Source organism: Pleurodeles waltl, chromosome 9 (genome assembly GCF_031143425.1).
Source record: "Pleurodeles waltl isolate 20211129_DDA chromosome 9, aPleWal1.hap1.20221129, whole genome shotgun sequence".
In the NCBI taxonomy this organism is placed as follows: domain Eukaryota; kingdom Metazoa; phylum Chordata; class Amphibia; order Caudata; family Salamandridae; genus Pleurodeles; species Pleurodeles waltl.
In genome coordinates, this window is record NC_090448.1 from 419,894,369 (window position 1) to 419,922,119 (window position 27,751).

The 27,751-nt window shown below is 44.8% G+C and overlaps 1 protein-coding gene across 3 annotated transcripts in view; it reads right to left on the reverse strand.

Moving 5' to 3' along the window:
• SPTBN4 (spectrin beta, non-erythrocytic 4) overlaps window positions 1-27,751 on the reverse strand; it is a 1,652,494-nt gene that overhangs the window by 769,451 nt on the left and 855,292 nt on the right. For all 3 annotated transcript variants that reach the window (XM_069207217.1, XM_069207216.1, XM_069207218.1), the window contains one exon: window positions 20,219-20,423. In XM_069207217.1, the coding sequence (XP_069063318.1) occupies window positions 20,219-20,423 (205 nt within the window). The remainder of the gene's footprint in view (window positions 1-20,218; window positions 20,424-27,751) is intronic.

Consider the following 27,751-nt stretch of genomic DNA (forward strand, 5'->3'; position numbering starts at 1 on the left):
AGAAAAAGATGGAGAAAGACCAAAGGCGTCGAATTAAAGAATTGTCAATGAAAATCAGAAGTGATTTTTCCTGAAAAAAACAAAAAAATGGTCAAGCTCAATGCTCCGGGGTCCTGTCAGCAGGAGCCGAAAAAAAGAACCGAAGCAACTGCCACCTGCTGTACATGATGGGATACTGGTGGTCTCTGAGTCACAGGCACAATCTTTTTTTTAGCCATATTATGCCAGCCTATGGGAGCTACTGTGTCCTCCTCTCCTTCATCTCTGTCATGCAAAAGGGGTTTATGAGGGAGATTAATTCTATTGACAATTTACTCTAAAATTATAATGTGCTGACACTTTCTTTGATTTAAGATGAAGAGTTCAGCCAGCGTAGCCTATGTAGATAGGCTGCATTATCTGTCCACTTGTTAAGTGGCTTTACAGGCCTTCCTGAAGAAAGGCGAAAACTTCCACATAAGACAGGCCTAAAAAATTCTCCTAGCCCACTCCCTATGGAAAGCTATTTTTAGGACCTACCTGACCCTTCTGGCGAGTTGACAAAGAAGAAAACAAGTTACTTACCTGTAACTACAGTTATCCAGTATTGGTATCTTTCATAAATTCACATGCTTGAATCATCCCCGTCGTCGAAGTGGGAGTCCCGCGGTACATAAAATAGCAATAAATAATAAATACATTTTTTTTGCCGTAGGCTATAATGGAGTCAGAGGTTGCTCATATAGCCTATCCATGTCCTTTTGTGAAAGGACCCAAACCTGCCTGCTGTCCAATCAGGCACCAGCACCCTCTAGAACCTTCTCCAGAGAGGCTCCCTTCCTCAGATTTTCCAGCACAAGAGTGAAAAATTAAAAACCTGAGAGGAATGCGAGCATCAAAGGGGAGGAGGGTGGATCGCATGTGAATTTATGAAAGATACCAATACTGGATAACTGTAGTTACAGGTAAGTAACTTGTTTTCTTATCCAGTATTGTATCTTTCATAAATTCACATGCTTGAATCTGAATAGACAGCAGTATGGTTGATAAACATTGTATCCAGCGTGGGTGGAGGGTGCGAGCATGAAGACCCTCTATCTAAATTATAGTTAATAATAATCATAATAATAATGATAATAACATTTATAGAAAACTCATACATTTCTGAGCGTGAGTTACGAAGGAATACAGATACTCTAAGTACGTGTATATATATATATATATATATATATATATATATACAAATATATATATATATAAATATAGATAAAATTCATCTATCTGCATACACATTAATAAGTACATACATACGTACACTTTAGATATTTCACCAGGAAACACAATAGAAACATGGTTATCTGCATCTTAAACCATATGAGTATAACTAAGGAAAGGTCTCACCTTAATGAAAGAGATGGCGTAGCACAGCTTGTCCTACTAGAGAGTCTGTTCTTTGTGATGACTCCAAACAATAGTGCTGCGTAAAGGAGTGTGTGGTTTTCCATGTCGCAGCCTGGCAAATTTTTTCAAGGGCAATACCTTGAAACAAAGCAGCCGATGTGGAGACTGCTCTTGTAGAGTGGGCTCTCGGGCGCCTAGTCAAGGGTTTTCCTGCCTTGGTGTGACAAAATTGGATTGTGGAAGAAATCCATCGGGCTATAGTGGCCTTGGTTACTCCTGTTCCCTGACGTCCCAGAGAATAAGATACTAGGAGTTGGTCTGATTTCCTGATGTTCTTGGTACTTTGCAGGTAAAATTTGTAGGCATTGTTTAATGTCCAAAGAATGGAGAGTTCTCTCTGCTATCGTAGTAGGGTTTGGAAAAAAGGTTCGTAGAATAACTGGTTCATTGAGGTGGAATGAAGATGGAACTTTGGGAATATATCTGGGATTGGTTCGGAGCATAACGAAATCCTCAGAAAAAACTAAAAAGGGTTCTTTAGTAGTGAACGCTTGTATATCACTGACTCTTCTGGTAGAGGTGAGAGCGAGCAAGGTTGACACTTTCCAGGTGATGTACTTGAGTTCAGCTCTATGGATGGGTTCAAAAGGGGCTTTCATGAGCTGGGAGAGAACAATATTAAGGTGCCACTCTGGCGGAGGTAAGCGAACTGGAGGAAAGGTGCGGAACAGTCCTTTCATAAACTGTTTGATGACTCTGGTTGAACCAATAGACGGCATGTTAGCCGATCGTCTGTAAGAGGCTATAGCTGCTAGGTGAATCTTGACTGATGCATAGGAAAGACCAGCCTTGGAAAGGGAGAGCAGGTAAGGAAGAATTTGCTCAGGATTGATTTGAAATGGGTGAAAATTGTTCTGAGAACACCAAACACAGAACCTCTTCCATTTTAATTTGTATGTCTTATTCGTGCTCTCCGCTCGCGCTTTAGATAATATGAGCCTACATTCTTGGTCGATGTTCATATCTTGGAACTCTCTGAACTCAGGAGCCAAGCATGCAAGTGCAGTGAAGTTGGGTCGGGATGTAAGATGAGACCCTGATTCTTCGATAGAAGATTGTGGTTGCAAGGGAGACGGACTGGATTGGCTATTGACCGGAGGAGGAGCTCCGTGTACCAGTACTGCCTCGGCCACTTGGGGGCTATGAGAATGATCTTGCAGCCTTCGGTCTTCATTTTCCTGAGGAGTCTGGGAATCAGTGGAATGGGGGGAAAAGCGTATGCAAAGATCCCGGACCATCTTATCAAAAGAGCATTTCCCCACGACCCCGGGAGTAGGTATCGACTGGCGTAAAACTGGCATATGGCGTTCAGGTTGGTGGCGAACAGGTCTAGGATCGGCCGACCCCATCGTTGAAAAATGCTCTCGAGTATGGTCTGGTTGAGTTCCCACTCGTGACAGTTGTCGTCTGTCCTGCTGAGAGATTCCGCTAGAGCATTGTTGACCCCCGCCAGGTGCTCTGCCCTGAGGCGGACGTTGTTCCGTGTGAGCCAGTTCCAGAGAGACTGAGCTTCCCTTGAGAGGGAGAGGGATCTTGTTCCTCCCTGCTTGTTGATGTAGAATATGCTTGTTGTGTTGTCTGTTCTGACTAACACGGATGATCCTGCGATGCGTGGCAGAAAAGCTTTGAGCGTAAGATGAATCGCCTTCAGTTCTAACAGATTTATGTGCATCTCTTTTTGGAGCTTGGACCATCTGCCTTGAATGCGCATGTCCTGTAAGAGGCCTCCCCATCCTTCCAGGGAGGCGTCCGTGGTGATAACGAAATCTGCTATTGGTGCCAGAAAGGTTAGACCGTGGGAGAGGTGGTTGATGTGGGACCACCATTCTTACGTCTGCCGAATCCTTGGTGTGATGGTTATTAAATCGTCGAAGGATCCTTGTGACTGGGTCCATTGGAGTTGTAGTTCTTCTTGTAGAGGTCTCATCTTGAGTCTTGCCAGCGGTACTAGGACTATGGCTGAGGAAATCATGCCCAGAAGCGATTTGAATAGTCGTACTGAAACGAACTTTCTTGCGGAGATTGCGACAGCCAATTGGGTCAGCTTCTGCTGCCTTGCTAGGGTAAGATATGCCTTGTTTTGGATAGTGTCCAATTCTGCTCCCAGGAAAACTCTCCTGCGTGCGGGGAACACGACTGACTTTTGTATGTTTACTGTTAGACCCAAGCTGTTGAATAGTCTTAGGCAGGCATCTGTGGCTTTTGAGGCTAGTAGAGATGACGGAGCTTTTATGAGCCAGTCGTCCAGGTAAGGGAACACTTGGAAACCCTTGCTTCTGAGGGAGGCTGCGACTGGGGCAAGGCATTTCGTGAAGATTCTCGGAGCTGATCTGAGGCCAAATGGCAGGACTCTGAATTGATAATGGGCTCCGGCTACTGTGAAAAGGGAGATATTTGCGATGTTTTTGGTGTATTGGAACGTGGAAGTAGACGTCCTGGAGATCGAAGGTTGTCATAAAATCTCCAGGATTCAAGAGGTGCAAGATATCTGACAATGTGATCATCCTGAAGGATTGTTTCCGAAGGAACTTGTTGAGCTTCCTGAGGTCTAATATAGGACGCCACTCTCCGGACTTCTTCCTTATGAGGAAAAAACGGGAGTAGAATCCGAGACCTCGTTGCTGCAGAGGAACTGCCTCTATAGCCCCTTTGGCCAGAAGGCTGAGGACTTCCGCTTGAAGCAGACGAAGGTGGAGAGAGCTGCCTGATGTTGGTGGGTGAAGCAGTGGCTTTTCTGTGAACTCCAGGGTATGACCTATTGTCACTATATCTAGCACCCACTTGTCCGATGTTATCTTCTTCCACTCTTGGATGAAGTTGGAAATGTTTGCTCCTATTTGTTGATGTTGCGGGCATTGAGGGAGCATAGCCGGTGCCTGTGGAAGATCATTGCTTTCTGGGTTGATCTCTGGATTGTGACCCCTGTCTTCGTTTCCCTCCCTGTCTGGTATAGGAGGCAGTCGATGATTGCCTGTACTGCTGTTGGTATGAAGGCCTGTACTGCGATTGCTGGTACTGTCTATGAAAGGAACCTCGAAATGAGGTGAAACCTCTCCCTCTAGCCCCTCGAAAGGGCTGCTTCCTGTACTGCAGGGTACCCAGGGACTTGGCCGTGTCTGTGTCCGTCTTAATGGTTTGAAGTGCGTCATCCACATGTTTGCCAAACAAAGATTCCCGATCGTAAGGCATGTCTAGAATTCGGGACTGCACTTCTGGTCTGAAGGATGTGGCCTTGAGCCAACCTTGTCGTCGTAAGACAGCGGCACCCGCTAGTTGGCGGAAACCAGTAGAGGCTATGTCCAGAGCGCAGTCAATGATCTCTTCCGACGCACGCTCACCTTCCTGTAGGATCTTTCGTGCCTCTTCTTGCTTATTTTCTGGGATGAGGTCCAGGAAAGGTTGCATGTCGGACCACATCTGACGATCATATCGGCCTAAAATTGCTAGTGAATTCGCTGCTCTGACAGTGATTGCAGACATTGAGGAGAATCTTTTGCCTATATTATCCAGTCTGCGACCTTCCTTGTCTGGAGGAGTGGAGATAGGCGTTGATGGATTTTTGGAGCGCCTTTGAGCAGCCTGTGAGATGACCGAATCAGGCTTTGGATGGCCAGTAAGGCATGCCGGAGAATCTTGGGTCGCCTTATATTTTTTATCCAGTTTTTGTGGAACTGGAGGAACAGTAGCCGGATTCCGCATAATCTTTGTGCCCTCGCTCCAAATGTAATCAATAATCGGAATGGACCGTACCGACTTCCGTGATTGTTCTTTGAAATCATGCAGGAAACATTCCGATTGGGAGACAGATGTTGGTAGGTGGAAACGTACTGCGGCTCTGTCCATAAGATTATGGAAACCACCTATGTCCTCGGGCGGAGAATCAGAGGGGCGAGGAGGTGGTGGAGAAGGAGTGGGGGCCAAGTAATCATCCCATTCCTCTGTAGGATGTTGTGGAGTAGAAGTTTCTCCTTCTTCTTGCTCTTCTTCCCCTGAAGTGGAACCTTCATCTCTGGGGGGTGCAGCTAACACCGAGTGTGATGTTGATCTTGGAGTAGCTGGAGGAGGAGGAGCATTACCTGGCGTCACCGTAGAGACCGGCGCCGGTGGTTGACCTTCCGCTGGAAACCTTCTCCTATAATCCTGAAGCATGGATTGTAAATCCTGGATTAAGGAGGAAGGCATTTCTACGGTGTCTCTGTGTTGAGGCTCCCGTGTTTCATAGTATTGGTCCTGATGAGAGTAGTACGGTTGATACTGTTCATACTCATTCTCTTCATCGTCATCTTGATATTTGACATGGAGCTGCGAAGGGCTATGTGCATCTCCAAAAGGACCTTCGTCCGATTCCTCCCAGTCAAGAAGATGACTGGGTAGTAAAGCCGACACCTTGTTTGGAGATGTGTTGGTAGGATAAACGTCCTGTGCAGGTAGACTTCTGATGCTGACCATGGCTCGGAGAGCTGGAGACCTGGAAGAGGTAGGAATGGCCTCAACGTGTCCGCTAGGCATCACTGCTGTCGATGGCGTGAAAGTTGATGCAGCCGTGGATGGTGCAGATTTTTCCATAGACGGTGGTCTCGTCGACGGTGGTCTCGTCGACGATGGTTTAGTCGACGGTAGTGTCGTCGACGGTAGTGTCGTCGACGGTAGTTTCTTTGACCCCGTCGATGGCGATAGCGCCGATGAGAATGACGTGGGTGAGGTTATAGTAGACGGGGCAGTCGTCGACGGTGCCGATGGAGGCTGGAGAGAAGGGATCGGACCCCTTACCGTCGATGTTAAGGTCGTCGACGCTGACGACGGTCTCGTCAACGATGAAGTGGAGACGGTAGATGTAGGTACCGTCGTCGTCGTCACGGTCGTCGACGGTGTCCTCGTCCTTGTTCTAATTTTCAGAGTCATATTTCCAGAAGTAGAAGGCTCTGAAGAAGGAGATAGATGGTAAGACTCCTTCCTTTGAAGAGGAGAGGAAGGCTCAGAGGAGACTGAAGTCTGGAAGCCCTTCCCATGATGAGATTTCTGCCTCTTTCTGGATTTCTCTATGTGGCCTAGGTCCTCAGATCTGGACCTTTTATGTGGCCTCTCTGACCCACTCTCCTCACCTGAAGTCAGGATTTGGCCTGTAACCATGTCAGGAGTCTGCCCTCCCGGTCTCTGAGGGTCTTTGTGGAGAAGGTGCGAAATATTTTGCAGTCCTTAACCTGATGTTGTGGGTAGAGACAGTACAAACATTCTTTATGTGGGTCATCCACATGGAGCCTTTTCTTCCCACAGGTCTTGCAAGGGCGGAAAAGGCCTTTTCTAGAAGAATCTGACATATTTGAAGCTTTATTGAGAGAAAATCTCTGAAGTAGAAGAAAAAACTGAGCAGAGCTCAGGGAGACTCCCTTCACACGACGTGCGGTAGAAAATCTGAGGAAGGGAGCTTCTCTGGAGAAGGTTCTAGAGGGTGCTGGTGCCTGATTGGACAGCAGGCAGGTTTGGGTCCTTTCACAAAAGGACATGGATAGGCTATATGAGCAAGCTCTGACTCCATTATAGCCTATGGCAAAACATTTTTATTTATTATTTATTGCTATTTTATGTACCGTGGGACTCCCACTTCGACAACGGGGATGATTCAAGCATGTGAATTTATGAAAGATCCAATACTGGATAACAGGTGTTCTGTTCAGTCAGAAAGTGAAGGAGGCCTGTCATAGTTGCTCTGTGTTCAGAGACAGAGGTTAAAGTCAGTTTGTCTTGAACTTATTTTTCCTTTTGACTGCAGAGTTCCAGGATTTTGCCAGGTTTTTTCCTAACACACAACATTTAAATAACTAAGATGACTGTACAAACATTTCAAAATATATTTCAATAGTTGTGAAAGTCCATTTTTTTTACTTCTGTGTGATATAAAAATATTTTAATAGGACGAAATCAACTCAGAACACTTTACTTAGTGATGTACAAAGGATAAATGTTTTCTGAAACCCGATTTTCACAGATTTGGTAATACATTTTATAGTTTTATCGGTAAAGATGCAAGTTAGTGGGAATGTTTTTAGACATTTCATGGAATTGTTCTCTATGCAAATGGCAGTGTGCGACCACATCATGCTTTAATAAGAAAATTAGTTACTAACCTGTAACTGTAGTTCTCCAGTACTGGAATCTTTCATAGATTCACACACTTGAATCATTTCACGTCGTTGAGATGGAGTCCCCCGGTACACTATAATAGCAATGTAGAAGCAACTATAATGGAAAAAGCTCATAGGCTTTCACCTTAGTAGCCTAGCCTTGTCTCTTTGAGTAAAAAGGACCAAACCCAAGTCTCAGCCAATAAGGCTTCCCCTTCCTTTAGAACCCTCCTGTGAGAAGCTCCAAAGCACTAGTGGCAAAGTATCTGAAGAGAACAAATAACGGTGAGCTTCCCAGGGGAGGAGGGAGGGACGCATGTGAATATATGAAAGATTCCAATACTGGAGAACTACAGTTACAGGTAAGTAACTAATTTTCTTACTCCAGTATTGGAACTTTCATAGATTCACATGCTTGAATAAGAATAGCAAGCAGTAATAAAGCACATTGTATGATACATATCACCACAATCACTGAAATAAACATCACCATGAATGAGAGAAGAAAACATTAAATAAGCAATTATTATGCAAAGAGAAAATCACTGTAGCATGATAAATAATACATCATCAAAGAAAGAAAACAATGTTATACAATGTGCGCAAAACAAACTGGGCTGGCGGGAAAAAAGAAATGAAGAAAATACACAGCTCACCGTTACTGGAATAAATGTTGCAATACCGCTTGTCCTACCGCCACATCACCCTGCGGTGTTTCTTCCAAACAATAATGCCTCGCAAATGTATGCGTTAACTTCCAGGTGGAAGGGCACTCCTGGGAAGAGCACCATGGATGCAGCCATTGCCCTTATTGAATGTGCATGAGTTGGTCCATGCAAAGGTTTTCCTGCCGCTGTATGACAATAGTTAATAGTAGAGGCTATCCATCTTGCAATCCCCTGCTTGGACAATGACTTTTCTAGGAGCACTGAATGCTACAAGAAGTTGATTTGATTTCCTAAAATGCCTAGTTCTAACTAGATAACATTTAAGACACCTCTTAACGTCCAATGAATGAAGAGCCTGTTCCGCCGGTGTTGAAGGATTTGGGAAATACGACTTTAGCACCACTGGTTGATTAATATGAAAATCCGAAGGAACTTTAGGTATAAACTTTGGATTTGTTCGTAAGACTAACCTGTCTCTCTTGAACTGTGAGAAAGGGTCTTGGATAGTAAATGCTTGGATCTCGCTCACTCTTTTAGTTGAGGTAAGAGCGAGAAGGAGAGCGACTTTCCAGGATAAAAAATTTAAATCTGCCTTGTGAATCGGCTCAAACGGAGGCTTCATTAATTGGGACTCCTGAGTCCACCAAGCCAGAGATGATATCGTGGGTTTTGTTATCCTGATTATATCGTCGAAAGACCCCTTGGACTGTGTCCACTGAAGGTCCAGGTGTTCCTGGAGAGGTCGCATTCTGAGATGGCAAAATGGTACCAGTGGAACGCAGGAGGACATCATTCCCAACAGGGACTTGAAGAGGCGAACTGAAACAGACTTTCTTTTTTGCAGCAGTCTGGCCTGGGATATGAGCTTTTTCAGCCTCTCTCCTGTAGGAGTTGCCATGTTGGTGGATGTGTCTAATATTGCCCCCAGAAATGTTCTTCTTCCTAAGGGATGGAAAGCTGATTTGTCGCGGTTGACGGTTAGGCCCAGATTTGTGAATAGCTCCACGCAGGCGCATGCCGACCTCAGTGCCTGAGATCTGGACTTGGCCTTGATGAGCCAATCGTCCAAATACAGAAAGACCTGTGGGTTGTGCCTTCTGAGGAAGGCTGCGACTGGAGCCAAACATTTGGTAAAAATTCTCGGGTCTGATTTCAGTCCAAAAGGAAGCACTTTGAACTGGAAATGCTCTCCGGCTACTACAAATCTGAGATATTTCCGTGGGAAGGATGTATAGGGATATGGAAGTATGCATCCTGCAAATCGAGGGTGGACATGAAATCTCCCGGATTGAGAAGGGACAGGATATCTGTTAAGGTAATCATATGAAATGACTGCTTCTTGAGATAAGTATTGAGATCCCTGAGATCTAGGACTGGGCGACAATTTTTCCACTTCTTTCGAATCAGAAAGAACCGAAAATAAAATCCCCTCTTTTTGTCTTGATGCGGAAATCTCTCTATAGCCCCCTTGAGGAGCATTGACTTGACTTCCTGTTTGAGAAGATATAAGTGTTTCACCATTCGTGGAAGGGGGGTCTTGCAGGTGGAATCTGCAGGAATTTCAAAGTATGGCCAAATTGAATCAGGTTTAAGACCCATTGGTCTGATGTACTTTTTTGTCAGTTGTGAAATTGGTGGGAAATCCTTCCCATTAATTTTGTATCCGAGGAAATGCACGTAGCCAGAGTCACTAGAAAGTCATTGCCTGCGTCCTGTGTCCTTCGCTTGTCTTCCTGCTCTTCCCCTTTGCGCTGTTCTCGTATATATGCTGCTTGTGGAGGCAGCCTCTGTTGGTACTGAGGACGAAAGGACTGAGAAGCAGTGGAGACAGAGGGGTATCTGTATTAGTGGAATCCTTCCCTGTAAGATGAATACCCCCAACCTCTAGCACCCCGAAAGGGCTGCCTTCTAAACTGTAGCATGCCAAGGGACCTGGTTGTGTCTGTATCGGTCTTTATTGACTAAAGTGCGTCGTCAATATGTTTTCAGAAGAGGGCTTCTCCATCAAAATGCAAGTCTAGAATCTTGTTTTGAACCTACGGTCTAAAAGAAGTTGCACAGAGCCAACCCTGCCTTCTTAAAACAGCCACACCTTCCAGCTGCCAAAACGCTGTAGTAGCGATATCCATCGCACAGTCTATAACCTTGGCAGAAGATCTTTCACCTTCTTGAAAACTTTTTCTCGCTTCCTTCTTTGATTCCTCTGGTAGTTGATCTAAGTAGGGAGCAATGTCTGCCCATAATTGTCTGTCGTACCTGCCAATTATAGCCAAAGAGTTAGAGTCCCTTATCATAAGAGAAAACATCAAGGAGAAACGTTTTCTTAATTTATCCAGTCTTCTACCCTCCTTGTCTGGTGTAGCAGATATTGGTGTCAAAGGGTTTCTGGACCTGCGCTGCGCAGCTTGGGTAATGACTGAGTCCGGTTTGGGTTGTACTGTGAGGCAGGCCGGGGAGTTGTCAGGTGCCTTGTATTTTTTGTCTAGATGAGGCAGGACAGGAGTGACGGTAGCCGGGTTTTTCATCACTTTGATGCCTTCATCCCACATATAGTCCACTATTGGCATCAACTTTATACTCTTTTGAAAAGGTTCTTTAAAATCATAAATGAAACAATCCATTTGTTTCGTTGGCATGGGCAGCTCAAACCTCTTCGCAGCTCTTTCCAGCAAACTGTCAAAACCTCCGATGTCACCTGGAGGGGAATCTATCGGGACAGGGGAAGGAGAAGATGGAGTAGGAATTTGGGAATCATCCCACTCTGTTATTGCATTCGGCAACTCTCCCTCCTCTCTGTCCTCATCCGATGTTGACAGATCTTGTGTCGGAACTGATATGGGTGTATGTGGTGGTACATCCAATGGTGGTCCCCCCCGGATGAATAAGAGTGGAAGGAAGAGGCACAGAAGGTGGCAAAGATGGTTGTTGTACTTCCGAGCCGGCCAGCGGAAATCGTCTTCTGTAGTCCTCTATCATCAATTGTAAGTGCGCTATAATGGATCCCGACAAAGGGACAATTTGTTCTTGGTAAGGATATTGCTGTGTCTGCGAATAAAAGGATTGGGGATCATGCTGTATATCCTCCTCCAAGTCCTGGCACTTCACATGCAGTTCTGAAGGGCTGTGTGCAATCCCAAACGGTTCCTAATCCTCTGAATCCCCCTCCCTAAAAGATGTGTAGGTACCAATGATGATGTGAGCAATGGCGAAAGCAATTCAGATTTTTTATATTTTTTTTACTGTCGTCGGTGGTATTGTCGATGTCGATGGAGTTAGCTGCGACAACGGTGAAACTCTCGTCGACGATGGTAATAGTGTCGTTGTCGACGACGGTCTCACTGACGGTTTCGTCGATGGAGAAGAAGCAATGACTACATTTAACGTCGACAACGTGACTAAAAAACCCGTCAACGAGATGTCGTCGAGGTAACCATCGTTGAAGCAGTACCTGCTGTAGAGATAGTCGACGTTGTGGCAGTCAACGATGAGGCTGTATACCCTTCCCTTTGACGCTGCCATCGTCGACACGGTCGTCGACGATGCTGCCGTCAACGGTGTCATCGTCGTACTTTTTCCAGATGGATTTATGAAAGTGTGTTTTACCACAGGTGGTGGTGTTGGGGGCTCCAAAAAGTCTTTATCACTGCGTTCTGAGGAAACAGAACGCTCGTTAGAGTCTCTTTTGGATGATACAGAACTCCTGGGAGGAGAACTGGAAGGGCTGTAAGCTTTAGAAGACACTTGTTTTATCTTTTTGAAAGCTTTTTTAGGTGGATCCTCAGAAGGATGAGCTTCAGGAGATCTGCCCCTTTTGTGGAACTTTCTTCATGAAGAAGACAACTCCTCACTATCAGAACCAGAAACAGTGTTTGATCTGGATTTCAATTTCTGTAGCCAAATCAGTAGCCTGCCCTCCCTGTCCTTGAGGATTTTGTTAGAAAATGTTCTGCATACCTTACAGTCCTTGGCTACATGATCAGGATAAAGGCAATAAATGCAGTCTTTGCGTGGATCCTCAAAATGAAGTCTCTTCTTTCCACAGGTTTTGCAGGCTCTAAAAAGGCTTTTCTTTTCCTTGTCTGACATGTTGAAATTTGGAGAAAATAGAATTCTGCTAGGCCAGGGAAAAAGTTTGAAGCCTTGCTTGTTGAAAAAATCTTCTTTCTCTGGTAAAAAAAGCACTAGAAATAGATATTTGCATATTTGATTGAGAAGAGCTCAGTGGAAACTCTCTAGCACGACATGCAGTAGAAATTCTGAGGGAATGGAGATTCTCATAGGGGGGTTCTAGAGGGCAGGGAAGCTTGTTTGGTTGAGACTTGGGTTTGGTCCTTTTTACTCAAAGAGACAAGGATAGGCTACTGAGGTGAAAGCCTTTGGGCTTTTTTCATTATAGTGGCTTCTACACTGCTATTATAATGTACCGGGGGACTTCCATCTCTACGGCGAGGAATGATTCTATCATGTGAATCTATGAAATACTGGAGTAATATATTTATTAACAATTAATGTTTAAACAAACCTAGAAACACTTCTGCCCTGGTAGCAATGCTATTAGTAAACTAAGAGGCAAGTAATGGATCATGTGTCCCCTATATGTGGGCTAGATTCTTTTTATGTATGGAGCAAACATTTAGTTAATTTAATCAAACAGAAATGCTTTTTGTACCGCAGAAATGCTGAGCTCACATATTTGAAGGTACACTCATGTTAGAATGAAGAAAAAGGCGACTCTGTAACGTAAAATATTTACCTATGGTTACGATTTTTAAATAATTACTTTTTATTCATGGGTCTTTCACTCTGGGCCTTTTAAACTTACCTTTGACTTCTGTTTCTTTATTCACGCGGTGTTTGAGCACCGGAGCCCGTGGTTAGTGGCTACCGGGTGCTCAGCTTTCTTTTACCCTTTTTCCTGTCTGGGACATTTCTATACCGCCATTTTGTTAGGTTGGCGGTATAGTCTTTTTCCCTACCCTAAGCCGGCTCAGGCTGCCTCTCGTCAGTATTTAATGTCAGAGGGAAGCCGGCCGCGCAGCGGACGTGCACAGCGGGCGCGCCGCTGGCAAAGGCAAGCCCGTCTGCGCCCGTCCACGCCCTGGAGCGTTCTGAGCATTCTGAGCCCAGAGATGCTGTTCTTTTTTCCCCAATGAGGTTAGTCTACTCTTCTTCGCAGCTATTGGCTTGTAGGACCTCTAATCCCTGTCTCACCCATTCAAGCGACTTTAATTTCCCCTTCCTCCTTTCCTGCCCACGCTGTGGTTGGACCGCCCTGCCCTCCACGTCCTCTGAAATTCCTTCTCCCCACCCAGCAAGAATGATGCTGCTTAACTGCCGATCCCTCCCCGCTCATTCTCTACACATCTATAATCTCCTTGAAGATCTTTTGCCTGATGTACTGTTTCTTACTGAAACCTGGCTCGATGAAGATTCTACAGTACACATCTGTAACTCTCTGCCTTCCATTTATTCCATGATTCATCTAGATAGGCCCTCCACCAGAGGTGGTGGAATAGCTATCATTCATAAAACTACTATTAAATGCACCACCTTACCCTTAGATATTCCTGATTGTGAGAGCCTAATGTTCTCACTATGTTTGTCCCCCACTTTCACCTTTTCAGGAATTCTGCTCTATCGACCACCTGGACCTGTGCTACGTTTCCTGGATTCTCTTCCGGAGGTTGCAGCCAGTCATATCTGCAATCTCTCCAACTTAACTATTTAGGAGATTTTAATATTCATCTCGACAACTCCGACTGCCCTTCGGCTAAATTACTGGCAACCTCTCTCGCAGCACTCCAACTAATTCAGCATGTATCTGGCCCTACCCACCAGAAGGGTCACACGTTGGATCTTATATTCAGCAATATTGCCAACTTGCTGACGGCCCCTCCCCTGCCATTACTCTGGACCGATCACTCCCTTCTCACTTTCACTTTCCCGTATGATGCCACCCAAGGGCACCTCCCCAGCACCACCACATCTAGACGCATTTGGTCAAAACTGGACCCAGAAGAATGGCGTAAGGCCCTCTTGACTTATGGCAAAACCGGTCACTCATCTGCCCCAGAAACTGCAGACTCTTTTGATAAATGGATCTCATCCTCCTTGGATGTTGTTCTACCCATCAGAACCAGAGTGGTTCCCTCACCCCACAAATCTAAACCCTGGTTCTCCCCTTACCTGCTTGAATTCAAAAAGAACTGTAAAAAACTAGAGAGACTGTGGCGTAAAAACTACAGTCTCTCTAACAGAGAGATCTACAAGCAATCAGTCAGAACCTATCACCACAATATTAAAACTGCCCAGTCTACCTTTTATGGTGGAAAAATAGAATGTTCTTCATGTCCTCAGAAAGAAATTTTTCTAATTTTTAGAGACCTTACCTCCCCTCCCATTTCTACCCCTATGACGGAAGCCTCCGTCTCCCACAGTGATCGACTGGCATCCTTTTTTCAGGACAAAGTCATCAGTATATACTCTGGGTTTCCCGTCTATATGAATGATCCCTCTATTTGTAATGACACTGACACCCTTCCTGTAGGAGTCTCCCTAACCTCCATCCCCCCTCTCACCAAGGAGGTGACCATTAATTTCCGGTCCAAAATTAAATCCGGCTCCCCTCTGGACCCCGCCCCTCCCTCTGCTCTCTTGGTGGTAGCAGGCACCATTGCTCCTCCTCGCACTAAAATTCTTAACAGCTCCTTATCCTCGGGCTCCCTTCCCCAGTCATTTAAACATGCTGTAATTAAGCCCCTTCTGAAGAAACCCAAACTTGACCCCACTTTATTGGAAAATTTCAGACCTATTGCCTTCCTCCCTATCTCCGCAAAAATCCTTGAGAAACATGTCAACACTGAACTAACCAACTATCTCGAAAGCAATGAACTTCTTCATCCCACCCAAATGGGCTTTAGAGCCTTGCACAGTACTGAGTCAGCTCTCCTTTCAGTAACTAGACGGCCCGCCAGCTATTAGACCTAGGGTCTCACGTAGCCATCGGATGTAGGAGTCGGAGGTTCCGCCCTCTCTTGGTTTTCCTCCTTCCTTAGAGACAGATCTTTCCAAGTCTTGGACCGGACCTTCTTTTCTGGCCTCTTCCCCTTGGCATGTGGAGTCCCCCAGGGCTCGTCCCTTAGCCCCACTCTTTTTAACGTTTACTTGTCACCTTTAGCTAGAGTAGTTGCCCCTCATAATCTGTTCTTGCTCACCTATGCTGATGACACCCAGTTAGTGGTATCCCTCTCCAGCTCTGGAAACTCGCCGGTGACCAATCTCTCCCGCTGTATGAGTGACATCGCCAAATGGATGACCAAGTCCAAACTCAAATTTAACGATGGAAAATCGGAAGTCCTGGTTTTGGGCAACGGTCCCCCCCCCTCTTCCCCTTCCCTCGCTCTCAGATGCCTTCAGTACTCTTCCTCCCCCCAAATCTCAGGTTAAAACCCTAGGTGTGATGCTTGACCCCAGGCTTACTATGGACTCTCAAGCCAGTAAAGTTTCTTCTACCTGCTTTGGTCTTATGCGCATGTTCAGAAAGATTCTCTCTCTTCTTCCTCCTACAGCCAGAAGAATTCTCATCCAAGCCTTAATTCTTTCCCGTCTGGATTACGGAAACTCTCTGTTCCTTAGCTCCCCTTTTTATGTTATAAAGAAGCTGCAAAGAGTACAAAATGCAGCTGCCAGGCTTCTTACTCACTCCTCAAAATATTCATCCGCCAAATTGGCTATCTCCACCCTCCACTGGCTCCCCATCAAAGAACGGATCCATTTTAAATCTCTCTGCATTGTCCATAGGGCCCTACATGGTAAAGGTCCCATATCTCTAAGGAAACGGATCTCCCTGCCTACTCCTTCTAGGAACTTACATTCCTCCTCTCTTAGGTATGCACACATTTCTCGATCTAAGAGAGCCTGGGGCAACAATTCTTTTTCCAGTAAGGCCTCCCACCTTTGGAATACCCTTCCTTTGGAGCTCCGTTATGAATCCTCCGAGCACCTCTTTAGGAAAAAGCTCAAAACTTTTTTATTCTGTAATTAGCATTGATCCCCCCTCCTATTTGTGCGTTGCTGCTTTTAGCGCTGGGATGCCTTCGGGTCGCCATGCGCTTTACAAATCTTATAAACTAAACTAAACTAAACTACTGGTCAAGTACATTACAGTTATGGTATAGTATTTTATTCAAGTTACTCGACTTGCAGGTCTAGTGACATATTTATGATTTTTCAAGGCCTGGAAGATATTTTGAAAAAGTGCTCCGGGGTCCCTGCATGTGGACAGGACAATTCAGTGCTTATGACTATACACAGAAATCACCTAAGAGAACTCTGGATACCATAAATGTCAGGATTGCCTAGCAGCAGGGAGGATATATGATGTATTACATAGTTTCAGTTTGTGAATTACACTGGGTAGGAGATGAATCAAAAGAAAAGTATACAGAATTATCCTCTACCAGTCTTTCAAGACGCCAATCTCCATGCAGCGAGGCTCTGGATCTTGATAGCTTGTTTTCAGCATTTCACACTCTTTTGTACCAAGTCAGCATCTAGTACTCCCAGTGCTGAGAAAACTATTTCCAGAACTTCATTATTCAGAAATCACTTCAGGACTGCCAGGAAATGTCTGCTGATCACCTCTGCTATGGATTTTATCAGGCCCAGAAGATAAACCTTTCTTTTGAGAATGCTCCACAACTATAGTCAGTGTAAGACTGTCTGGGCTTCTCCTCCCAGAATCCTGCACCTTTCTGCTTGCTGAGGTAATACAGTGTAGTGATATTGTCTATTGGTACCAGAATCGAGTTGAATAAAATTGTTGCTAATAACTTGAAGGCTAGATGCACAACCTCTCCTCCAGGATATTGATAAGATATAAGTACCTGTTGTGTGACTACATACTGAGCTGTCGGATCATCTGTGTGGTCTCCACATTCTTCCACCCATGAATCTGTGACTTTCTTAATGTGTGCCTTACAGGAAAGACATATAGCTTTCAAAACAGTCCAGCATCTGAACCCCTAGAGCCTACCTGCACCCAAGCAAAGATGAAAACTGAAGTTAAACTTCCAAATAACAATAAAATAAGCCAAGATTTCAGACTTTTAATTTGGTTCTAGAAACTCTTGTTTGCACATCTCATCCATCTCTGCCTTTAACTTCTCTCTGTGCGACACTAGTATTGTATTTCCCAATGGGTGCCTCAAGTGAAGACAGCTAGCTTTCAATACAATTCAACAACTAAACTCCTTGAGCCTTCCTGGCTTGTTTCTACATGCACCATTGTACCTTTCTGCCAGTTACTTTAAGAATTCACACATAAATGCCAATAATTCTTACTTCCTACAATAACATCTTGTACTACAAATGACATGGGGCTACCACTATCAGTAGTGCAACCACAAATTTGTCAGCTTCCTCGTTGTTTTTGTATGTAGCAGACTGGTGTATGTTCTAGCTAATAAAATATATTTTTTGTAGTTTCTCTGTATGTTCAATTTGGAGCTAAACAGGAGTCATTTTCCTACTGCTCCATTACACAAATTCAAACCAATCTATAGTCAACACCAATCTGAGATTGAATTTATTGATAATGAAGATCTAACTTCTTTGTTTCTTTCCCACGTGGCTGCTAGCTTTGTGATGCTCCTCTACTGCATAGTTTATCTGTGTGGCATTCTATAGAATGTTAACTTTGAAATGGCTGTTCGTTCCTGGACACATCGCATGCTGCTGAGGGGTGAAGGGATGACTGTGACACTTGACTAAGTATACATACCTTTCATCCTGCCTTAACTTATACCAGTAGTGCCCCACTCTTTTACAGCGTGAGACGAAACAACAGAAAAAGTTCCTTGCCTCTGTGGACATGAGCAAGCAAGTCCCATTGGTTACATAGAACACCTTTTCATGAACCCTACTGCTTCCTTAAATAGGTAAACGATCTGCAAATTCATGAACTGTGCAAGCGTACACAAAACAGAAAAACATGCTGCGCTCACATGCATGGAACCTCATGAATCTGATGCTGACAAGCTCAACACAGTGTGTATGCACTCACACTGCTTCTTTTTCCGCTGTCTCCCGCCTCCTTGTAGGAAGTGCCCAGTGAGGATTCCAGCATGAGTCTGAAGTAGGCAGGATGGAAGCTGCAATGGCTGGAGGTCCCTCATGCTTCCACAAGGTGTCAGTGCTTCACGGGAAATGTCTTGTGAAAAATGTTTGAAATGTATCTCTATACCAACCGCAATCAAATGCTGCAAGAGCTCAAACAGGCAGGTGAAACAATGCTAAAAAAAGTTTCCCTCATCCAGCACCTTGCTTAGAGGCAAATGTCTACCCCAGAGTCACTATCAAATGAGTTCACAAGACCTTTTCATGAGGATTTTGCAACCAACTTGTGAGGCTGATGTCAGGTGGTAGATTTGGGGCCTGATTCTGCTTCCCTCCTCACCACTGTCAAAGTGAATACAGATGAGGCAGCAGGGAAACAAATTGGTGATGCTGGTCAGTAGATAATATAGAACGCAACCTTCAGCGTTGCTGGCTCCCATAAGCATTGCTGAAACAAACTCTAACATCTCTATCAAATGCAATCTGCAGTGGCGTCACACAAAACTCCAGATTCATGTATCACATAACATAAAACACACTATGACGGCCATGCAATCCACGGCACAGTACGTAATGTTGTGTTTAGTCTAAGTCAATTCTGCGTCATCCAATTATAAATAAATCCTAGGCAATGTTCTGTCTAATGTCTTTTATGGGTGATAGATTCATACATGATAAAGCTGAGTACCATACGCACAATTGAGAATTGAGAGGGCGAGCACATCAGTCAGATCTCCAAGCAGCCCCATGTCTACAGACAGAACACCTTGGGAGAAATGGACGACTGTTAGGGGTTTGCTAGAATTCCCATAGCTACAGACAGAACAACTTGGGAGAAATGATCGACTGTTTGGCGTGCACCATAAGGGGAGGAAGCTGAATCTCACTTACGTACTTTTCAGCCAGACCTGTAAAGTGTCACACAAGCTTGAATGCTTATGAAATGGGCTGCCATGGATAAAGAAGTACCTGGCTAATTGGGTAACAGGTGTAAACTGGTTCAGTCTGTTAATTATGGAGCAAATTTGTTTTTTTTGTTATTTTTAAATATAACTGTACAGGTATCTTGTTTCAGGACAGCTATTGTGATACATATATATGATTTCTAATCTATACATAAGCATCTGACAGTTTATCATTGGTGCCCACACGTTATATAGAACATATTTCATATAACAAAACACTTTAGGAGTAATAGAATAACCATATTCTGGCTAGCTTAACTTTGTATTTATTTACATTTATATCATTTTATATGTGCAATATAGGATATAATCAAAACATGGTCTTATAGGTATTAGTGAAGTGATGGTGCAGAGCTCAAGTGATTACAGGGTGTGAAAAATATGGTAGATTTGGTGAAAACACAGACCTCTGCGGCTAATATGCTTAGGGTGACAGATCTTTCAAGAATCAGAAAGAGGACTTAAAAAATGTGCTCCAGTCAGGCATTCTGCTAACAGTGTAGATAAACGGCACACAGTCCTAAACATAATGAGTTGACAATGCTTTAGAGCCCAACAGAGTGTTTATGAGGTCTTCGTCAGGACCAAGAGGCAAAGACACATGCACCATGAAACTTGGGAGGGAGGCAGTAAGACTCGCAAAATTGCAAAGAACTAACAAAGGTGCTGGCCCTAAAAATTCAGGTAAAAGGGTAGGGTTAGGAAAATTGTCTATCTTTCAGCCTATGAAAAAGTGTTGTAAGCAGCTGGGCACTGTACCTATATTAACTGTGAAAATATAATTAAGACTTCAGGGAAGTTCTTTATCTCTTTGTTAAGGTTCCCAGATCATCCCTCCCACTTTACTTAGGCATTAGGTTTACACATTTTAATTTCTAAAGGCAGTAACTGGCTTTTCAACACTCACCGTGACATGTTCATAGTCCTGTCCAAGCTCTGGTGATCCAGCCACCACCTCCTTTTCAGCGATCCAGTGCTCCAGCTCGTCCACCTCACGGTTCAACTGGAAGAGCCAGTACTGTTGCTCCAACTTCACCCGTCGTTCCTCCACCAAGTCCTTCAGAGACACGTAGAGCCGGTCAATCTGAGACTGACGTTTACTTATCTGCTCGCTATGCAAGGACACACCCTGGTCAGTGCATTTGACAATAGAAACCAATGCAGGTTGTTCTTTTAATTCTTTCATAAAACACCTTCATGCAGATGGCAAAACCTACAAACATCTTCTTTCACTGTATTGTTTTCTGGTTGGAGGCACTGTTCTTAATGAAGAAGAAAATGAGTTACTTACCTGTAACTGTGGTTCTCCAGTATTGGTATCTTTCATAGATTCACATGCTTGAATCATTCCCCGTCGTCGAAGTGGGAGTCCCACGGTACATAGAAAGCAGTAAATAGAGAAAAAACTTTTATTTTTTATTTTTATTTTTTACTGAAATGCATAGGAAAAAACACATTCAATTATAGAGCTATCAGCCTCTTTATAAAGAGCCCAAACTTCAACCAATCAGGTGTGACCACCTCCTTAGAACCCTCAGCACAGAGGCTCAGTCTGTCAGATTTCTCCGCACTAGAGTACCCAGGAAAAAATCCCAGAAGGTGAGCCTCTCTGGGGAGGAGGGTGGGTCGCATGTGAATCTATGAAAGATACCAATACTGGAGAACCACAGTTACAGGTAAGTAACTCATTTTCTTCTCCAGTATTGGGGTATCTTTCATAGATTCACATGCTTGAATCAGAATAGCCAGCAGTAAGAACAAATTATTACTTTTTTGTAGTACCAATAGAATGCATAAACATAATGCATGTTGTCTGAATGTATATAAGCAATTAACATCTGTAAAATTAAGTGCTAACCATATTAAGTACATATAGAGTTCATCTATTATATATATATATATATATATATATATATATATATATATATATATATATATATATATATATATATATCTATATCCATACACCTCTACCTAATAAAAAACATATGTATCTATAACTGCACATATGCAAGCATATACGTTAAATTATACCTTAAACAATACACAGAGGACGGAGGGTAAAGATTATAGGCTCACCTCATGTGAACAAATTGCGCAAAACTGCTTGTCCTACCGCAGCATCCACCTTGTCAGAAGCTTCTAGGCAGTAATGCTGGGTGAAAGTATGTCACCGCCCTGCAGATCTGGTCCAGAGTGATTCCAGCGAACAGAGCTGTGGAAGTGGATACCGCTCTAGTGGAATGCGCCCGGACATTGGATGATAATGGATTCCCCGCTAACTGGTGGGTCAACTGAATGGCAGAAGAGATCCAGCGCGCTATAGTTTGTTTAGTAACTGCGTTACCATGATTGATCTTTCCATAGCTGATAAATAATTGTTCAGATTTACGGAAACCACTTGTTCTTTCTATATAGAACTTTAAACAGCGTTTAATGTCTAACGAATGCAGAGCTCGTTCCGCTGCCGTTTGAGGATTTGGAAAAAATGTTCGTAAAACTACTGGTTCGTTTAAGTGAAAAGATGATGGAACTTTAGGAATAAACCTTGGATTTGTTCTCAAAATGACCACCTCTGGCTTGAATTGAAGGAAAGGTGGAGAAATTGTAAAGGCCTGAATATCGCTGACTCTCCTTGCCGATGTCAAGGCTAAAAGAAGGGCCGTCTTAAAAGAAACGAACTTTAGATCCACTCTATGAATAGGCTCGAACGGATGTTTCATTAATTGGGCGAGGACAATGTTCAAATGCCATTGTGGTGCAGGACGATGAATTGGTGGAAACTTTCTGAACAAACCTTTAAGAAACTGTTTTATTATTCTGGAGGACCACAGTGAAGGTGACTGAGACGTTCGTCGGTAACGTGATATGGCAGCCAAATGCACCTTAATCGATGAATGCGAAAGAACGGATTTAGCCAAATGCAATAAATATGGCAAAATTTGTTCAGGAGATGATGTTAGAGGATGGATGCTGGAAGCTGCGCACCACAAACAAAACCTCTTCCACTTGAATTTGTATGTGCGATTTGTAGACTGAGCTCTGGCGCAGGCAAGCACCTCTCTGCAATCCGGAGGGATATTTAATCCATCGAATTCATAGAATTCAGGAGCCAGGCTGATAAACGAAGAGATGTCGGGTTGGGATGACGAACCTGACCCTGGCTCATTGTCAACAGATCCGGTATTGCCTTCAGCCGAATGGGAGGTTGTTCCGATAGCAATAGAAGTTCTGTGAACCAGAACTGGCGTGGCCACCTGGGAGCGATTAGAAGAATCCTGCATTGTTCCCTCTTCATCTTTAGCAGAAGTCTCGGGATGAGAGGAAGCAGGGGAAAAGCGTATGCATAAATCCCTGACCATCTGATCAAAAACGCATTCCCCTTCGAACCCCTCTGCGGACGCCAGCTTGCGAAGTGTCGGCATTTCTTGTTGTCTTTGGCCGCCAACAGATCTAGAGTGGGTTTGCCCCAAAGACGAAAGAGACTGTCGAGAACCGATTGATTGAGTTCCCACTCGTAGCAGCTGGTTCGATTCCTGCTCAAGGCGTCTGCCCAGGTGTTGGTGATCCCTGGGAGATGTTCTGCTCGGATGGAGATTCGATGCTGAATCACCCAATGCCACAGCTTCTGCGCCTCCAGAGATAATGCCCGAGATCTTGTCCCTCCCTGCTTGTTGATGTAATGCATAACCGTGGTGTTGTCCGTCCTTATCAAAACTGACGAGTCTCTGATGTTCGTGAGGAAGGACTTGAGTGCCAAAGCCACCGCTCTTAACTCTAATACATTTATGTGGAGAGTTGATTCTTGAGTGGACCATTTTCCCCTCACGGAAAGATCCTGTAAATGAGCACCCCATCCCTCCAGGGATGCGTCTGTTGTTACTATGTGCATGGTCCTGTCCTTCAGAAATGACAGTCCGTCTGAGACGAGGGGAGTTTCCCTCCACCACCTGAAAGCCTGTTTCGCTGCAGGGGTGATTTGTACTAGCTCGTCGAAAGAGCCTTCTGTCTGTTTCCATTGGTTGTCTAGTTGTTGCTGAAGAGTCCTCATGTGCAGACGACAGTTCCTTATCAACGGAATGCAAGACAATAGTATCCCTAGAAAAGACTTGTAAATCCGCACTGAAACTGACCTTTTTCTGCTGAGCCGTGTTGCTAAGTTTCGAAGTTTCTGTCTTCTGTCCTGCGAAGCAAAGGCTTTCGCTTGTAAAGTGTCTAAGATGGCTCCTAGAAACGTGATGTTCTGAGTGGGCTCTATGTGAGACTTGGGGTAATTGACTGTCAAACCCAAAGCTCCGAAAAGGGAGAGACATCTTTCCGTGTCCCTGGCAGCCTTCGACGCTGTACGTGCCTTTATTAGCCAGTTGTCTAGGTACGGGAACACCTGTACCCCTAATTGCCTGAGGTGGGCTGCCACTGGCGCCAAAACCTTGGTGAACACTCTTGGAGCCGACTTGAGGCCAAACGGAAGCACTCTGAACTGGTAGTGAATGCCTGTGACCCTGAACCGCAAGTATTTCCGATGATTGGGGTGAATTGGAATGTGGAAATATGCGTCCTGAAGATCTAACGAGGTCATAAAGTCCCCTTGGTTGAGCAGGCTCAGAACGTCTTGAAGAGAGATCATGCGAAAAGATTGCTTCTTGAGGTATCTGTTGAGCGAACGAAGATCGAGAATAGGCCTCCAGTCTCCGGTCTTCTTCCTGATAAGGAAAAAACGGGAGTAAAAACCTGTTCCCCTCTGGTTTCTTGGCACAATCTCTATTGCTCCCTTGCTCATTAAGATAGCAATCTGTTCCATAAGCTCGTTGAGATGGGCTGGCGGGGGGCCTCTTGGTGGTACCTGAGGAGGAGGTTGGTTGAATTCTAGTGTATGCCTCCGATTGATAATATCCAAAACCCATCTTTCTGTTGTTATGCTGGACCATTGGTGTAGAAATTCGGAAATTGTGCCCCCTATAAGAGTGTTGATATAGGGGCTGGGTGCAGACACTTGATGAGGGTCACTGCTTTCTAGCTGCTTCTTTGGTTCTGAAAGCAGACTTTCCTCTCGGTTGTTGTCTGAAGCGAGCTGATGATTGTTGACGAAAGGAATGCGGCTGTTGCTGGCCATAGGTTGAGCAAAATTGCCCTTGGTAAGAGGAGTAAGGTCGATATTGTTGAAAACCTCCTCTATGTGAAAAGGTTCCTCTCCCTCTCGCTCCCTGAAAGGGTTGCCTTTTGTACTGAAGCATTGCAAGGGACCTGGCTGTTTCAGTGTCCACCTTAATAGACTGCAATGCATCGTCGACATGTTTGCCAAACAAAAGCTCGCCATCATATGGCATGTCCAGAACCTTCAACTGAACTTCCGGCCTAAAAGAGGTAGCCTTTAGCCACCCTTGGTGTCTGAGTACCGCCGCCCCGGCCAATTGTCGAAAACCTGTGGAGGAAACATCAATGGCAGAGTCTATGATTTCAGCCGAAATCTTTTCTCATTCTTGCAGAATTCTGCGTGCCTCTGCTCTACTGGCCTCAGGTATCATATCAATAAATTGTGACATGTCAGACCACATCTGACGATCGTATCTCCCAAGTATTGCTAGAGAGTTAGCCGCTCTAACAGTGGTGGCAGCCATAGTTGAATTTTTTTTACCTATGGAGTCCAACCGCCTTCCTTCCTTGTCTGGAGGGGCAGTCAGAGAAGCCGACGGATTCCTGGATCTTCTCAGAGCTGCTTGGGAAATAACCGAATCCGGTTTAGGATGGCTGATTAGACATGCTGGGGAGTTGTCAGGTGCCTTATATTTCTTTTCTAGCCTGGGCAAGACTGCAGGAATGGAGGACGGAGTCTGCATGACTTTTAGGCCTTATTCCCAGATGAAATCTACAATGGGAATGTCCCTCACCGATTTTCTAGTGTCTTCTTTAAAATCATAAAGAAAGCAATCTGATTGTTTTGACGTAATCGGTAGCTGGAATCTCTTTGCAGCTCTTTCCATGACACTATGGAAACCCCCAATGTCCTGCGGTGCAGAGTCTACTGGCGGTGGTGTAGACGGAGATGGAGTCTGGATCTGATACTCATCCCACTCCTGTATTAGAGAGTCTGAGTCCTGTATCTCCCCTTCCTCCTGTTCCTCTTCGGATGACGGTGACGCAATACCCTGAACCGATGGAGGTGCTGTGGTAGGGTCTGGGAATCCGGAAGGCCTAGCTGGAGTGGACACTGGTGTCTGTGGAGGCTGTACCGGTGTAGAAGAACCAGGCGGGGGAAACCTCGCATAGTAGTCCTGCATCATTTGTTGAAGGTTGTTAATCAATGATACCGGCATTTGTACTGTCTGTTCTTGTTGCTCGAAATGCCCCTGATCCTGTTGGTGCGGAAAAGGCTGAAGATCCTCCTCTTCATCTTCCTCTTGGCATTTTATACGTAGTTCGGACGGACTACGCGCTACCGGGAAAAATCCGTCATCAGAGTAACCATCGCCATCATCATCATCATCAAAAAGATGCTGCGGAGGAATGGGTGCAACCTTGCTGGGCGATGTATGCGATGGCAGCAATAAAGACGACCTGCTCTGCACAGGCAAAATCCTTTGCGGTAGGTAAGGAGATGTTCCAGGATAATGAACCGTTGACGGAACTGTCATCGACGGAGCACTCGTCGATGGTGTCCTCGTCGACGGAGCAGGCGTCGACGGAGCAGGCGTCGACGGGGCCGTCGGTGTAGTTGGTGTCGGTGGTACCAGTGTCGACGAAGGTCCTGTCGACGAAGTTAATGTCAGTACGCCACCCGTCGACGGGGTTGTCGTCGACGGAGTTTTCACTATCAGGCGCGTCAATGGAATCTTCGTCGGCGAAACCGACGGCGAACTCCTGAATTTCTTTGTCGATGAATGCGTCGACGGCAAAGATTTTAGCTTCTTACCCGTCGACGGCTTCTTAGTGATCTTCAAAGTGTGCGACGACGACGGACCATACTTTAGACTCACCGATGTTATCGTCGTAGACGACAGCGGAGACGAAGTCACTATCATCGGTGATGGAGGAGCTGTAAATGTAGCCATCACTGTAGTCGTCGTCACAGGTAGACCTGTCGTTGATGGAGCGCTCGTCGACGGTGTCGATTTTTTGGACGTCGACGGAGGCAGTGAACTTGAAGGCTTTTTAGGCTTCTTTGAAGAAGAAGCAGGTGTTGATGGCTCTGAGTGAACCCTGCCACATGCTACCTTGGATGTTGAAGGTAGATCCCCGGTGTCCTTAAAAGCATGCAGCTTCTTGGCTGACTTACTGCTTGAAGGGGATAGGCTCTCCACAGACCTCTTTCTTTTCTTCAAGGCCACTGAAGTGTCACTCTCCTCTTCAGAAAGAGCTTCTCTTGCCTTCTTTTTCTGGAGCCAAAGTAGGAGCCTGGCTTCTCTGTCCCTCAGAGTCTTGTTAGGAAAGGTCCTGCAGATCTTACAGTCCTTGACCTTATGCTCTGGATGTAAGCAATAGATACATTCTTTGTGAGGGTCCTCACAGTGAAGTCTCAATTTGCCACAGGTCCCACAAGGCCTAAAAAGACCTTTTCTTGAAGACATGATGGAAAAAGTCTTGTAGAAAAAAGTCAAGTGAAAAATTCTAAGGATTTCTCTTGAAGAGAAAGAAAACTGAGCAAAGCTCAGGGAGACTCCCTTACACACGACGTGCGGTAGAAAATCTGACAGACTGAGTCTCCGTGCTGAGGGTTCTAAGGCGGTGGTCACACCTGATTGGTTGAAGTTTGGGCTCTTTATAAAGAGGCTGATAGCTCTATAATTGAATGTGTTTTTTCCTATGCATTTCAGTAAAAAAAAAAAAAAAAAAAAGTTTTTTCTCTATTTACTGCTTTCTATGTACCGTGGGACTCCCACTTCGACGACGGGGAATGATTCAAGCATGTGAATCTATGAAAGATACCCCAATACTGGAGACAGTTTTTGATTTCCTGCCTTACCAACATTTTTGACATTTAAACGTTGGATACCCTTTATTTTGGCCACATACACTTCACATTAAAAAGTATCTTCTTTTTGAAGTCACATTTCACGCTTCGTATAGAGTTTACTCATTCTTTTGTGTACTGTTCAATAAAGCAAGTGCATATTTCGAAACACAGAGTATTTTTCCAACTGGTCTGTCTAGGTACAAACTGGCAGAAAAGACATGCATGTTATGTCATATTTATTCTGTGTGGCTTGTCAACTTACATTTCGGCCCTCATTTGGAGTATCTCATAATTTATGACCTGCCTGTAGGGTGTGTGGCAGTTCCACATGCTGTAATACCACCTAGCCACGGGGTATTGTAGCTTTATTTACCTGGAAAAACAGATTACAATCCCAGATAATGTCCCAGAATGGTGGAATCATAGGCGGATTTCAACGTTGAACCCCAATTTATAAAGTAGTTCCCCATTTTTCGTGGGATTACTGGG